The sequence below is a fragment of the Mastigoproctus giganteus genome, chromosome 8, assembly GCF_048544385.1.
Source record: "Mastigoproctus giganteus isolate SK-2022 chromosome 8, ASM4854438v1, whole genome shotgun sequence".
NCBI lineage: Eukaryota > Metazoa > Arthropoda > Arachnida > Uropygi > Thelyphonidae > Mastigoproctus > Mastigoproctus giganteus.
In genome coordinates, this window is record NC_143582.1 from 171,603,955 (window position 1) to 171,619,295 (window position 15,341).

General features: G+C 38.4%; 1 protein-coding gene across 3 annotated transcripts in view; it reads right to left on the reverse strand.

Moving 5' to 3' along the window:
* Positions 1–15,341, reverse strand: part of LOC150082006 (uncharacterized) — a 521,135-nt gene that overhangs the window by 143,460 nt on the left and 362,334 nt on the right. For all 3 annotated transcript variants that reach the window (XM_090379053.1, XM_090379052.1, XM_090379054.1), the window contains exons 8-9: positions 6,032–6,163; positions 344–463 (exon numbers count right to left, since the gene is read on the reverse strand). In XM_090379053.1, the coding sequence (XP_090235179.1) occupies positions 344–463; positions 6,032–6,163 (252 nt within the window). The remainder of the gene's footprint in view (positions 1–343; positions 464–6,031; positions 6,164–15,341) is intronic.

Sequence of the window (15,341 nt, forward strand, 5' to 3'; positions counted from 1 at the left end):
TATTTCAAATTCATACACTTTTTTTTTTCTTTTTTTTTTTCATATTAACTACTTAACAACATTAACTGAATACACAAAACATTATGTCCTAGTGCCCTAGGTATAGCAGATATGGCATCTTGTGCATGGAACACATCATTTTACTTAGTTCACAATCTCTTTTGAATATTCATGTATTTTTTTTCTTCACATTATTTTTTTTAGCTGCCATCGCTCTTGAAGATATATATACATGCTTGCATTAACTATTAATTAATTTTTATTGTTTATACTGTCTTCTATCTCCATACTGTGCATATGCATGTGTGCATAGATAAACATCAGTTGATTTACAAGTACTCACCTGGACATAGAGATATTCAAAAGCAATTGAATCTTTCTGAAGTAAATCATAGGCATCTTTTGGAACAAATGTGACTCTAAATAAGCATCGTAGATGGTGCGCCCCTGGACGAGCTGCAATCTGAAATAGCAACATCTCTGAACAAAGTACATGTAAAAATTTTTTTAATGTTCAATTATTAACATTTTTGAATCTATCACTATTATTTTTATTTTTTATTTGTTCCAAAGGCCTGATTTTGAAAATATGCATATTGTTATATTATTAATATTATTGGCTATGCCCAAAATAAAAGCTTCTTTATAAAGTCTGTGTTTGTGCTATTTATCAGTGGTTAAGGGGGGGGGGGGGGAGTGAGGTGTGTTCAAAACCTCAGTGGTGGTTGGTGCTCAACCAAAGTGGTAAGCTAGATTGGATTTAGTTTTGTAGCCACAGACTATTCCATCTTACACTCTTTTATTCTATTGAAAGCTCTACTAGGAACAACTATGGAAAGTTCACCTAAATGACTGATTAATTTCATTTGGTGGTGACATGTTTACTAATGTTCAAAAAGATAACAAAAACTCTAGCAACAGACTGGCAAATTTGTTTCAGCAACTTTCCTAAGTCACCTAATTACAAAAGATATTCTGGACATGACAGACTTTCAGGTGGAGAAGGTTAATTTAGATTCATAGACACTCTCTACAAACAAAAGAATTGGACTAAGTATGAGTAATACCTTGGACATAGAGATATTCAAAAGCAATTGAATCTTTCTGAAGTAAATCATAGGCATCTTTTGGAACAAATGTGACTCTTCTCTCTCCGCCTTGCAGAAATTTTAATGGGGAATTCGAAGAAGCCGCCCTAGATAATTACCTCCTCCAACCTACATACTGGGGAAAATGTCTTATATTAACCAGATGAAATTGTGCAATTAAAGAATAAAACAATTTCAATAATTATTTATATAAAATACGCCCATGTATAAAGTTTAAAACTGAAATTGAACAAAACAAAAATTTACCAATCCTGGATCTCCATTTCACTACATGAAATAACTTCCTCCAGACAGTCATATACAGAAAACCTACAGACACTAAGGCTATTCTAAAATATAATTCCAACTATCCTCTGAACACAAAAATAAGCATCCTAAAGAGCTTCATCATAAGAGCCTACCATTTATGTAAAAGTGAAGGCCTTCAAAAAAGAAATTGATAGAATTTTCCGAAACTTCAGGAAAAAACAGTTACGAACACAAACTTATAGATACATATTTTAAAATAACAAATATTAACAGGCTAACAGAGTAACTTTCCTCTAAAACTTTAACTTCACTCTTAAAGTAACTAATTATTCACATAAATACTGCTTAATAATCATTCTGTGTTTTTTTTGGTAGTTGTTGGTGCATCGGCTTCAGTGGCAATAATGCACCTCCCAAGGTTTTTGCAGTACTTTGATCCAAGCCCAAGACGGGATTCGAACCCGCGACCTTTGGTTTGCTAGGCAGGTACTTTACCCACCCGGCCTTAGTGTGTAAGTAGACAGTGTAGCAAGGATGCAATTCAGGTATGTTTTTATTTATTATTATTTCATTTTATTTTTTATTTCTATTAATAACATTTGATCTACAAATATTAATCAATTAACCATTAAAATTTGTCCACCAATCAACAACTGATCAGAGTAAATTCATGTATTAATTAATCAGGTAAAGATTATTAAATAAGCTCAAAATTAATTTAAAAAGCACTGTAATTTAATTACCAATTAAATTACATTTAATTACCAATTAAATTATACAGTTCCATTACACATTCTGTTGTCTTTAGTCACTGAAGAACTGATATAAGAAGTACCATGAAATGCCAAGAATTATCTGGTTTTTTTTTGGTTTTTTTTAAGTTAACCTAGTATTGGGGTTGCAGCACTTTGTAGGTGCAGCTCCAAAATAATGTTTCCACATTAACCTTTACTTGATGATTAAATTTCTGAATTTTTTTTTTTTTAACCTTCCTAAACAGAGTAAAAATTTTACTGCCATAGTTTTGAAGGATTTTCTCATAGAAATTGGTTGCAAGAACCTGTCAGGTGCCCTGCCACTGTTTTTGAAACTATTTGGATTCTGCTTGAAGAATGGCATGTTACTCACAAACACCAATACTGCATTTGTTTAGTTTCAGGTTACAGTCAGTTCTGCTGTAATGTGGTACATGTGTTCCTAAAAATCTCTGCGTTATGCTATTTGGCCCAATAAAAATAACAGGGCTCAAAAAACAAAAAGAATAAAAAAAAGTTCATTCTGGTAAGTAAAACACCAAAAAAAGTTAGAAACCCAATAAAATTGCTAATACAGGTTTAAACATCTTAAATTTCTAATAAAAAAATAAATATTATAGTAAATACAGCACTATAACATATACATACTAATAGATATTTCTCTTCACTGACATCTTTTTTGTTGGATTGTAAAATTTAAAACAGAAAAAATATACACAATCAATAACAATGAACACAGCATGCACAAATTGCGCAAGTGAGATAAGGAGTAACAACAAGTTTATGAAGCTTAAAAAATAGGAATGAAGAGAAGATCCTGAAAACTTGTTTTTTATATGATTGAAGATGCCAGGGAAGAGGAAACACATTTCACCATAATAACGTATAAAACTACATAATTCCAGCTTATCACAAATGCAATAAGATTGAGTTTACTACCTGTTTATAATTAGATTGCACTAACAGAAAAGTCCGATAAAATGGGAACTGCAAATTGTTTTATGGCAGCGACCTCCAGAAATGTACTCCTCCTCTCACACTATCCCGCCTCAAGAAATTTCTGTTCAAACAGAAATTCTTGCGATAAATAAATATAATTTAAAATTTAATATAAAATACATTTAGATTTGAATATAAAATACAGTGAATGACAACAGTGTCTCCGACAAATACAACTACAGTAAATGGGAAATATAGCTCTCACACATTTGACGTTTGACATTTTTAAAGCTTCATAAACTTTTATGTATTGCTGCACAGGTCGCTATATTCAGCTTGGTGCTGGGTTTTCCATTCACCTCGTGTTACTTGCAGTCAAAATCGCGAATGAGCCAATGCAAAAATTGCATTATAGTCACATTGTTCCCTAATATATAAGTGGAGTTGGAGCAAATTCGCATTATAGCAGAACTGACTGTACCTGTTTTTCCTCTCCCACTAGGTCAATAAACATCTACCATCTTGCATTAGTTGTTTTTGAAAGGTTTATTGTTTTCCCACAAAGATGATAACTAGAAACTTTGTATTCTCTCAAAATGGTCACTACTTTCTGGGAAGAAACACGAGTAGTTTCAAATTTCATGCATTGTGAATGGTACCAAATTTGAAATAAATTTTGAAAATGGAGGTAATTAATAGTATGGAATACACATATTATTATTATTTTTTTATTTTTTTTTAATAATATTAGCAGTGGCAAAAAATAAACACTTCCCATTTCACCTATTCATTCACTCCAATAGTTTGTGTAGTTCTTCCTTGATTTTCTTTAAACTATCAACTTCCACAACAACAGATGGAAGTTTATTCCAAGAATCAAACACCCTTTGACTAAAGGCAAACTTCTGCACATGTTTCTGCAACTGTCTTTCCTCAATTTGAATTTGTGCCCCTTGTGTGTGGTCTCAGCAAGAAGAAGAATCCCATCAGCATTGAGCTTGCTCAATCCATTCAAAGCCTTAAAAACCTCAATCAGATCATCTCGCAAGTGCCTAGTCACCAGAGAGCAATTTCTTACCAAGAAGCCTTTCTTGGTAGGAGCACCCCATTTCTTCTCCTCATCAATCTCATTGCCCTTCTCTGTACTCATTCCAGCAGCTTTACATCCTTTCTAAAATGAGGCCTCCAGAACTGTACGCAGTACTCGCTCAAGGTGTAGCCAGACCATTGCCTTATACAGGGTGTTTCAAAAATGATGGTCGATAATTTAAAGGTGAAAAGTACAAACTAAAATAAGCAAAAAAGTCCCAGTGAACATCAGGCTGCAAATGAACCATTTGAGATAATGCACATTTTCTGTTAAGATCCACCACAGACTATGGCAGCACTAGTTTAGTAAAACTCTGTGTGAATCCTTTGCTAAGGGTGGTTTTATTAAACATAAGATAATACATTTTTAATTTTTGGTTTCAACACCACAGGATTTTACAGATATTACATGTTACAGGATGTTACAAAAGGTGTTAAAAATGTACTTGCATCCGTATGCAGCTTTGTAGTCTTCTCTGCATTGAGTTGCGAATCCTCTCAGGAATTCCTCGGTCATTTCTGATTTGCTGAAACGTTCCTTCAACCTGAAGCTGCAATTCCTGTGTTAATGTCAGAAGCGTATACCAAGCTTTTTACATGAACCCAGATACAAAAATCTATAGGATTTAAGTCTGGTGATCTGGAAGGCCACATTACAGGCCCACCTCTACCTATCCACCATTGACTATACCTTCTAGTTAGATACCGAGTCACAACTCGAGAAAAATGTGCCGGTGCACCATCATGCATAAACCACAGTTCTGGTGTTGCTGAAATGGAACATTATCATCATCAAGGAGGTCTGGAAGAACATTCTGCAGGAACTGAAGGTACAGCTCTCCTGTTAGCCTGTTTGGCAGAAAGTGTGGTCCAATTATATGGTCTCCTAGTAGTCCTGTCCAGACATTCAATGAGAGTCGTTGCTGATGTTCGTGACTTGTGAATTGCATTAGGATTATTGCCGGACCAAAAGTAACAGTTATGCAAATTAAAATACCATCATGAGTAAACCCAGCTTCGTCAGTGAACAAAATGTTGTTTAAAAATTGGGGGTTCAACAGGACACACTGTTGTTGCATCCACTGGCAGAAGTTCACTCTGGGAGGGTAGCCTGTATTGCTGAGACCTTGTGCATGCTGGATATGGTAGGGGTACAGTAATTGGCGAAGTAAAATTCGCCGCACACTGCTATGACTCAGTACATGCTCTTGCAGAGTAAGCTTCCTTGTCGAAACTCCTGCATTTTGTTCTATTTTTTCTAACACCTTTTCTCAACATCAGGTGTTATGTTTCTGGGCCTACCTGCTCGTACTGCATGTGCAAAGCACCCACATACTCTGCGTTGACGTACCCTGATTAATGTGCGCCTGTTGGGTGCTTTCAGCGGGGAAATGCTTCTTGGTACAAATGTGCAGCCTCGAGTGCACTGCCGTGGACTTTATCATACATGAAGTGCATGTCCGCATACTCTTTGTTGCTGTAACCTCTTTCCATGTTGACTATCCTTTGACAAGTACTAGTATGCCTGCTATGTCTCAGAGCATTGAAAGAGGGGAAAGGGAGAGAAAGAGCATAACCTGATCTAAACAAACAAGTCAGTGATGGAACCAAACTCTGTACCGTTCGCCTTGTAAGTGGTAGATCCCAACTAGAAATGTGCAATATCTCTTAAACGATTCACTTAAGGACCCGTGTTTACTAGGCTTTTTTTGCATATTATAATCTATACAGTTCACCTTTAAATTATTGACCATCACTTTTGAAACACCCTGTATATCATAAGTAGTCAGGAAAACATGAAACAATTTTTATTACCAGTAAACAAATGCAAGGAGCATATTCATTATTTCTGTAATGAAAGCAATTTGCACAATTTCTTAAACAACTTACCTTTGACAAAGTATCTTTGGGATCAAGAAGAGTTAGCCTATTTCTGTGAGCTACCTTAATGTGTTCCACTACCAAACTGAAGTGGTTCAAGCATTTTACAGATAACTTCTCTTGGAGGGAATTCAGAACATCCTAAAAATAAAATTAATATGACACACTACAAAAAAACTTAAAACCATTTATTATGCAATTAAATGAGCTGCATAAATGGTTGTACAATGTAAAATATGTAAAAAAATAGTTTCAGCTATGAAGTGGAGAAAGAGAGAGAGAGATTCTCTGAAATGGATATATCCATTTCAGAGAATCTATTAACAGCTGTATAATTTTTTTTCTGGACACTGCTACACAAAATCAGTCTAACTATTCACTATCATTTACATTTGTATTAGGAAAGTCAAATGCATAGTTGTAATTCTATTGCCAAAGAAGAAATGCTGGTGGAACCCATAGTAATCTAGCAAATTGTGTGAGCTGGGAAGAGAAAAGATACCTCTTGTTGTTCAATACGAATTTCCACAGATTCAAGAAATATATAAGGGAGAAAAGTTGGTCCCAAGAGCAGAAGTAGAAATGATAGAGAGAGAGAGAGAGAGAGAGAGAGAGAGAGAGAGAGAGAGAGAGAGAGAGAGAAACAAAAAAAACAGGCAGTTCAATGGGTACAAAACTGAACTACAAGTAGATGTCAACTAGCTGATGCAATGTTCAACTAGTTGAAAGAAAGAAACAGAATTATAGATAGTAATTCAGAAGAACAGTGCTCATACAAATATAAGTTAAAAGAAAAAAAAGTTTCAGCAGAAACAATGTCTGTGAGAAAGGATGTGGATAGAAAGGCTGCTAACTAACCTGACTGCTCCTGTTAGGAATCTACATATTCGCTCAAGATTCTTGGTTAACAATCCCAGATATATGAACAATATTCCAGGGCAGGTTAGTGAGTTTACAGAATGAAAAGCTGTTGTTTTTCTTCCTGAAGCTATTAGAAGAAAAAGCCTAGTTTTAATATAGAAACAATATCTGTGATATGCTTATGTCAACAAAGCTTAGTTATCTCCATAAAGATATATGAAATTTCAGTGTTCTTATAGAAGAGCATGGAAGCAGCTGTCTGTGTGTCTCTCTCTCTCTCTCTCTCTCTCTCTCTCTCTCTCTCTCTCTCTTTTTCAAAAGATAAGACAGGACTGGGTTTTATAAGGATTAATTATAAACTAAGTGTTTTCTTCCACAGAAGAATAGTCTGGAGAGTAGATATGATAGAACTAGCGGTGAGTATTTATAGATTTTTTTGGGAAGAGCAAGGTTTGCTAAAATGGAAAGCTGAAAATAGTATACCATGCAGTGGCAGATCCAAGAAGAGCAATCTGAGCACTGTCCACTTTTATATAAAGCCTAGGTACACAGGAAAAAATATCATGTTTTATGGTACTCATGTAAGTTATATGGTAATCCATGTTGTACATATATTATATAAAGGCTGGTTATAAATTTATGCTAAATTTAAGCTCAATTTTCAGTAAAATACAGACTCCCCGATTTACATAAATTCGATTTTACATAAGTTTTTGCCAGCTAGTGCAAACTGGGGGGGGGGACATATTTTACATCCCGTAGAAATAAATGCAGGAATGAAAGTATTGTGAAAATATCATAATGTGAACCCAATAACACATTTCATAATTCATTCCAAGACCTCAGAAGTTGAAATTTTTGCTATATAACTAAGCTATTTAACTCTCTAAAAGTTTCTTTTTATAATGGGAATTGTATTAGTTTTATATGTTTGTTTTTGTTATTTGGTTTTTAGGAGCATTAGCAACTAAGGCCATATTGCTCCGGAATATGCGGTGGTCATTGTCTGACCTTTCCGCATCTTCCGTATTTGGTGGTGATGGGCTCGAACCCTGGTCTAATCAAGAAGCGTGTGCTACGCACTGCTGCTGCTCCTTCCCACCAGGCTACGGAGGCGCCATTAGTTTTATATAAATTTATATCAAATAAGCACAACACAAAAATCACTTTTAACTAAAGGACACAAAAACAAAACATGCAGGCAACACATTTACAAATGCTACTATTGGTTGAGAGGAAGGGCTATGTGGTCTGGCTGGAGAATGCACTACAATCATTATTATCATATGTTCAGTCATAAGAATCAATTTTGAATGCCTTTGTGATATTTTTCTAAAGCACATTTCTGGCAGTCATGATCATAAAATAATTTGCACGTTCTGGTTTATTGGGCTTTTCTGTTAGTGAAATCTATTATAAACGGGTAGTAAACTCGATCTTATGCATCTGCGATAATACTGATAACTGGAATTGTGTGGTGGGGTTTTCATTATTATGATGAAATGTGTTTCCCCTTCACTGAGACACCTCCGTAGCCAGGTGGGAAGGAGCAGCAGTGCGTAGCACACGCTTCTTGATTAGACCGGGGTTCGAGCCCTTCACCACCAAATACGGAAGATGCGGAAAGGTCAGGGAATGACCACCGCATTTCCTGGAGCAATATGGTCTTAGTTGCTAATGCTCCTAAAAATCAAACAAAACAAACCCTTCACTAAAATCTTCAATCATATAAAAAACTTAAATAAATTTTCAGAATCTTCTCTTCATTCCTATTTACTTATACTTTGCACCTTACAGGATACAATAATACAGAGGTAAAATTTCTGCAGATCAACGCACAGAGGGCCAGAGCAGTAGCGGATCAGATCCGTATCAAGGCTGAAGAGGAGAATGTAGATGTCATGATAATACAAGAGCCATACTCACAGATGAAGATAGTCAGGGGATACCCCCTGACCTACAAGATAGTACAATTCGAGGATGACACCCCTTGGGCCGCAGTTGTGGTCAGAAATCCAGATATTACCGTGACCAAAATCACACAGCTTTGCACAGCCATTCAACTTCGCCACAAGATACCTCCAACTGGCTGCTAACAACCCTTCCCAGCGCTATAGTCGGTGCAGACGTGAACTGCCGGTCACCAATGTGGCATAGTCACACACCAGACAGACATGGCACCATAAACAGAACCATATTGGAAGAGTTCCTTGCAAATTCAACACTGACAGTGTTAAACCAACCAAACAAATTGCCCACATTCAGTAATATACTGTGGGAGGCTACCACAGTTGTCTCCTTGACTTCCAGGAACATCACTAATAATACTACCGACTGGTCCGTCCAAGAGGCCTGGACAATGTCCAATCATCGAGCCATTATGTTCTAACTCAACAGATCACTGATTAGGATACCTGCAGCTAGACAAACCACTCGCAGATATTACATTTCCAAAGCAAACTGGGAACTCTTCCAAAGTACCTTAAAAACCAGCATACAACAGAGACAGAGAGAGCTTGAACGCCTCGAAGATTCAGATCACCTCCAAGCAAGATAACAAAAATCATAACGAACACAAGTGAATCATTATTAAAAAGAAAAATCCAACTCCTGGGTCTGTGCTCTGGTGGAACCTAGAACTGTGACTAGGTTTGTGGTCAGAAGAAGCACAAACCAGAAGAAAGGCCTTTCTTACAAGGGTATCCCACAGACACGTTTGGGATTCACCACTGACATCACCAATAGCAAGACTATGGAAAAGAAAAAGCTGCAGGCTCACCTGCTGCAGGTGTGGCAAGATAGATGGGCCAACTCGCAAAAAAGGCGAAATCACCAGAAAGTTTCTGCCCAACACTGGCCAGGTTTTTCCAAACTCCCCACCCTGGTTCTCCACAGGCTTACAAGTAACATACCTTGTGACAGGACATGGAGCTCTGAATGCAAAGCTATCCCTACTCGGAATACAGGAAGATCCCACTTGCACTTGTGGGGGCCTGGAGAGCTAGCAGCACCTCATGCATGATAGCGAGCTATATGACGACCTCCGCAGTGCATTCATCACCAAAATACAGTATCTACCATACAGCCAGGAGCACATCTTAGACACCAGGGAGGAATATCGGGCTTTCTCCAATTATGTACTGGTCCTGTGCACAAGACGGAGAGCTCTTATCGCAGCAAACAGCAACCAACCACTTACACAATAAGGAAATGAACAAACCTTGAAGGCAGTAGTATGGCACAAGACGCCTGGAACCCAATGCCCTCTGCTAATCAAGGCACTAAACCCTGAATTGGACCTAAAGTCGAATCAATTAGAAATGACTCTATAAACATTGACACAAACACCACATGGATGGAAAATGACACAAGAAAGACTCCACAAATGCCGACAAGAAAACCTGGACCTTTTGACTGCAGAACGGATGGGAACCATCCCACGAACGATCACGCTTCAGTCCGATCTCTGCTGGGAACGGACTAGGACCACCAGCAGCTCTGCTGCCAAATGCTATATGGCGAGCTGAATGGGGGTACCCTAACCCTATTCATCTTTAATTCCCTATCCCCCGACAGGAGGGAGAGGAGACATGCTCTGTTTCTTCCCTCCCCTGCCGACCCATCTCTTCACCTGGTGAGGCATGGGCCTGCCTCACTGACTACCTGGGGTCGCCTTCTCTTTTGTCCCCATACTTCTGCCTTTCACCCCCCCACTTCAGCCTTCCCCCTACTCTACCTGTATACCCTATCCATGGCAGGGGGAGATAACTCTTCTTTGTCTCCCCCACCTGCCATCCAAATTTCCCTCTGGTGTGGCATGGGCATGCCACACTGCCTAGCAGGGGTCATCTCCTCTATCGACCCCTTACTTCTATCCTCCCCAGTCTTCAGCCTCCCCTCCCTCCCACTATTATCTTTCATCTAACATATAGGCCACACGTCTAAATTTAATAACAACAAAATTGTGCCCAACCTATTAGGCCTTTTAACACATCTCTCTCTAGCGTTCAACCCCAACCAGCAATTTGCTAACAGCAATCTTATTAAGAATTAACGTGAAACGCGTGGATTTTTTTTTTTTTTTTTTTAAGGTCCTAGCCACTGAAATTCCAGGAAACTAGGTGGCAGGACCTGCCAGAGCAACTTGTCATGATTCTGGATACACCCGGCTGGCCTCCACGTGGTGAGGTATGGGCAATGTCAGGCCCCACTAGGGGCCTGGTGGCCAATAAGCCAGACAAACAATGGGCACAACACATCACACTGCACAGACATGGCCCACACACTTTCAAGTCTCTGGCTTGACAGTGTACTGACCTTGATACAGCGAACACAAGCACAGATGGGAGAAATCCCAGGTGCCATCTGACACAAACATACCTTATACCTCTGCTTTCCAGTATTAGTCTCGTGACTCAGTCTTGTCTGGGTTATAATCTATACTACTGAATAAATCTATTGTACAGACAAAAATATCTGCCTTTTGCTCATGAGATTATATGTATTTTCAAGCTCCTACACTAGTAAGCGTTAATTCTAATTGCATATTAATTCCATTCAAGATTACATTCATTTCACCAATACATGGTCTCAGTTCCAATCCCAGTGATGTCCATTTCCTCATACAGTCTGCTAAGCCCCACTTACTTTTCTGACAAAACCCACATTATCAGTTGATTCAACTATTGCTCACCTCAGTTATCCTAATTATGTACAATTCCTTTTGCTTCAAAGGTGGTACTTGCACTTATGTCCACTCTGATATTCCCTATCAGACTTAGTAATGTGGAATTTCCTTTTTTCGATATTCTAGGTCTTAAAAATCTCTCCATTCCATGCTGTCAAATTGATCTGTTACCTCTATCATTCTCCCAACTAAACTAATAACTTGGAACCCTATCCCCCAGGGTTTGGTGTTGGGTACATTGTTGTTTTCTGTATTTATCAATGATATTGATGAAGGTATATCAGGATTAATGTCTAAGTTTCCAGACGATACAAAGGTTGGCAGGATTGTTAATGACAGTAATGATAGTACATTGCTGCAAAGCATCTGGAAAAGTTCAGCAGATGGGCTGAGAGTTGGCAACTGAAGTTTAACATTGACAAATGTAAAGTACTGCATATGGGTAGCAGTAACTGCAGAGTAAGATACCAACTGAGTGGTATTGCACTCAAGTAGTGGAGAATGAAAAGGACCTTTTCATTCTCAACTACGAAAAAACGTCAGATATGAAGTTTTCTGAACAGTGCAGACAGGTTGCAAGAGTAGATCATGGTGTCTTGTCAATGATATACAGGAATTTTGTTAGTAGGGATAAGGAGGTGATTGTCCCCCTGTATAAGGTAAAGGTCAGGCCACACATTTACCTTATACAGGGGGACCTTGAGTACTGCATGCTGGTCTGGAGGCCTCATTTTAGGAAGGATGTAGAGCTGCTGGAACAAGTACAGAGAAGGGAAATGAGATTGATGAGTGGAACAAAGGGTTGCTGTTACCAAAAAAGGATTATGTTTTGCAAATTGCAGCATCTGGAGACCTGGAAGGTGATATCTGATTGAGGTATATAAGGCCTTGAATGGTCTGAGCAAGCTCAATGCTGATGGGATTCTTCCTCTTGCTCAGATTACTCATCTGAGGGGACATAAATTCAAACTGAGGAAAGAAAATTGTAGAATAGATGTGCGGAAATTTGTTTTTAGCCAGCGGGTGGTTGATAGTAGGAACAAACTTCCATCTGCTGTAGTGGAGATCAACAACTTAAATAAGTTCAAGGCAGAACTAGAAAAACATTTGGAGTGAATGGATGGGAAAGAGTTTTTTTTTTTTTGGCTGATGTTATATAAGCTTGTTTTCTTGCAACATGTGCCTCTATTAATGTTAACTCTTTGACTTCCTTTCTTTGAAGCTTGTCTCTCTCTCCTGTCCAGCTTTCCTCATAGTGAGCTAATCTTCCTTGATGATTTTAACATTCACAACTCCAGCTGGCTTCTGTTTTCTATTCAGACAGACCCAGCTGGACAAGATGCTGAGGCTTTTGCAATTAGTAATTTTCGTTCTGCTTGGAAATTTGTTCATTCCAGCTAGTTCTTAAAAAAAAGGATTACAAATCCATCCTATCCAATTGTCATCCCATTGCACTTCTAACTTTCTAAAGTAAAGGAGAAATCCAATAACAGCCAACTCTTAAAGTATCTAGAAACCTTCTATCTGATCGACATTGCCAGTGTGGATTCTATCAGAGTTGACGAATCGAATCAAACCTTGCACAGATTGTTCATTTACCTAACAGAACATCAGACAATTCTAACCACACAGCCAACGCTCTTGATCTTTTTCTCACAAACAACCCTTGCAACTACACTGTCTAGGTGAGTGGGCCTCTAGGCATCTCAGATCACAACTTGGTGATGGCCTCTTCTCCAATGGCGCTTTTTTTCTTGTGGCTATTCTCAGCCTCGTGTTGTTTGGCATTACAAGAATGCAAAATGGGAAGCTCTGGAAGATTTCTATCCTTCTTTGTTTCCTTGATTGGATTACTGTTTTAAATATTCTGATATCAATTTTTTCTCAGATTGTGTCATTTAAATTATTCTAGTAGGAATGAAACCTTTTATTCCACACGTCACCTAAAAATCTTGTCCTTTATCTAAACCTTTGTTTTCCAATAAATGTGCTAAGGCTATCCAAGATAAGAATGTTTTACGCTGCAAATGGCTTGCTTCCAAATCTCTAGGTTCATTTTCTACCTACACCAAAGCTAGCAACAACTGTAGAATCAGTCTAAACTTGACTTTGAACAGGCTAAGAGTAGAAAACTTGCTTCTTATGCAAATGGTAGTTGAGCATTCTGGTCCGTCTTCAAAAATATGGATAAAGGGGTGGTTGATGGGGAGAAGACAGAGAGTGGTAATCAATGGACACTGCTCATCGTGGACTAATGTTATTAGTGGAGTCCCTCAGGGCTCAGTGTTGGGTCCATTGTTGTTTTCTGTATTTATAAATGATATTGATGATGGTATATCAAGCTTAATGTCCAAGTTTGCAGATGATACAAAGGTTGGCAGGATTGTCAAGGACACTACTGACACTATGCTGCTGCAACAGGATCTGGAAAGGTTGAGCAGATGGGCTGAGAGGTGGCAAATGAAGTTTAACATTGACAAATGTAAAGTACTACACATGGGAAACAGCAACCCCAGAGCAACGTATCAACTCTGTGGTACTACACTGACAGTGGTAGAGAATGAAAGGGACTTGGGGGTGGTTGTGCAGGCAGATATGAAGTTCTCTGAGCAGTGCAGACAGGCTGCAAGAGTAGCTCATGGAGTATTGTCAATGATATACAGGAATTTTTCCAGCAGGGATAAGGAGGTGATTATTCCATTGTAGGCAATGGTCAGGCCACACCTAGAGTACTGTATACAGGTCTGGAGGCCTCATTTCAAGAAGGATGTAGAGCTGCTGGAACGAGTACAGAGAAGGGCAACAAGATTAGTGAATGGAACAAAGGGGTGCTCTTACGAAGAAAGGCTTAAGTTTTGCAAATTACAGTGTTTGGAGACTAGGCACCAGCGAGGTGATCTGATAGAGGTGTATAAAGCCTTGAATGGTTTAAGCATGCTCAATGCTGATGGGATTCTTCCTCTAGCGCAGAAAAATCACCTGAGAGGGCATAAATTCAAATTGAGGAAAGACAGATGTAGGATAGACGTGCGGAAATTTGCCTCTAGCCAGCGGGTGGTTGGTTGGTGGAACAGACTTCCATCCCTTGTGGTGGAGGTTGATAGCCTAAATAAGTTTAAGGCTCAGCTGGACAGGTATTTTGAACGAACAGAGGGGTGAAGTGGAAGTGGGTTTTTTTTTTTTTTTTTTGGCTGATGCTGCATAAGCTTGCTTTCTTGCATCAAATGCCTCTACTAATGCTAATATTGGCCACAACTTTTGTCCACCTCTCCTCCTGCTTCTGTTAAAGCCTAATTGTTCTATAGCCATCTCAGCTAAAGATAAAGCCTATTCTGTGTCGCTTTTTTACACTTTCTTATTCCATTTCTTTCTTGTCCATATCCAGTCAGTTCTTAAAAAAGGATGACAAATCTCTCCATCCAATTGTCATCCCATTTCACTTCTAACTCTTCTAAAAGTAATGGAGAAATCCATTAACAGCCATCTCCTAAACTACCTAGAAACCTTCCATCTGATCAACGTTGCCAGTATGGAATCCATCAGTGTCGATCCACTGGTGATATACTGGCTTATGTTACCCATTTATGGACAAATTCAATGGAAAACTTTGGTGAATCTCAAGCAATTGCTCTTGACATTTCAAAGACTTTTGATTGTGTTTGGCATAAAAGTTATTATAAATAAGCATCCATCATTTGGACAGTCGACTGTCTAATCTGTAAATGACCAACTGGCATCCTACTTTTTCTTTTAACTCCTTTACTGACGACC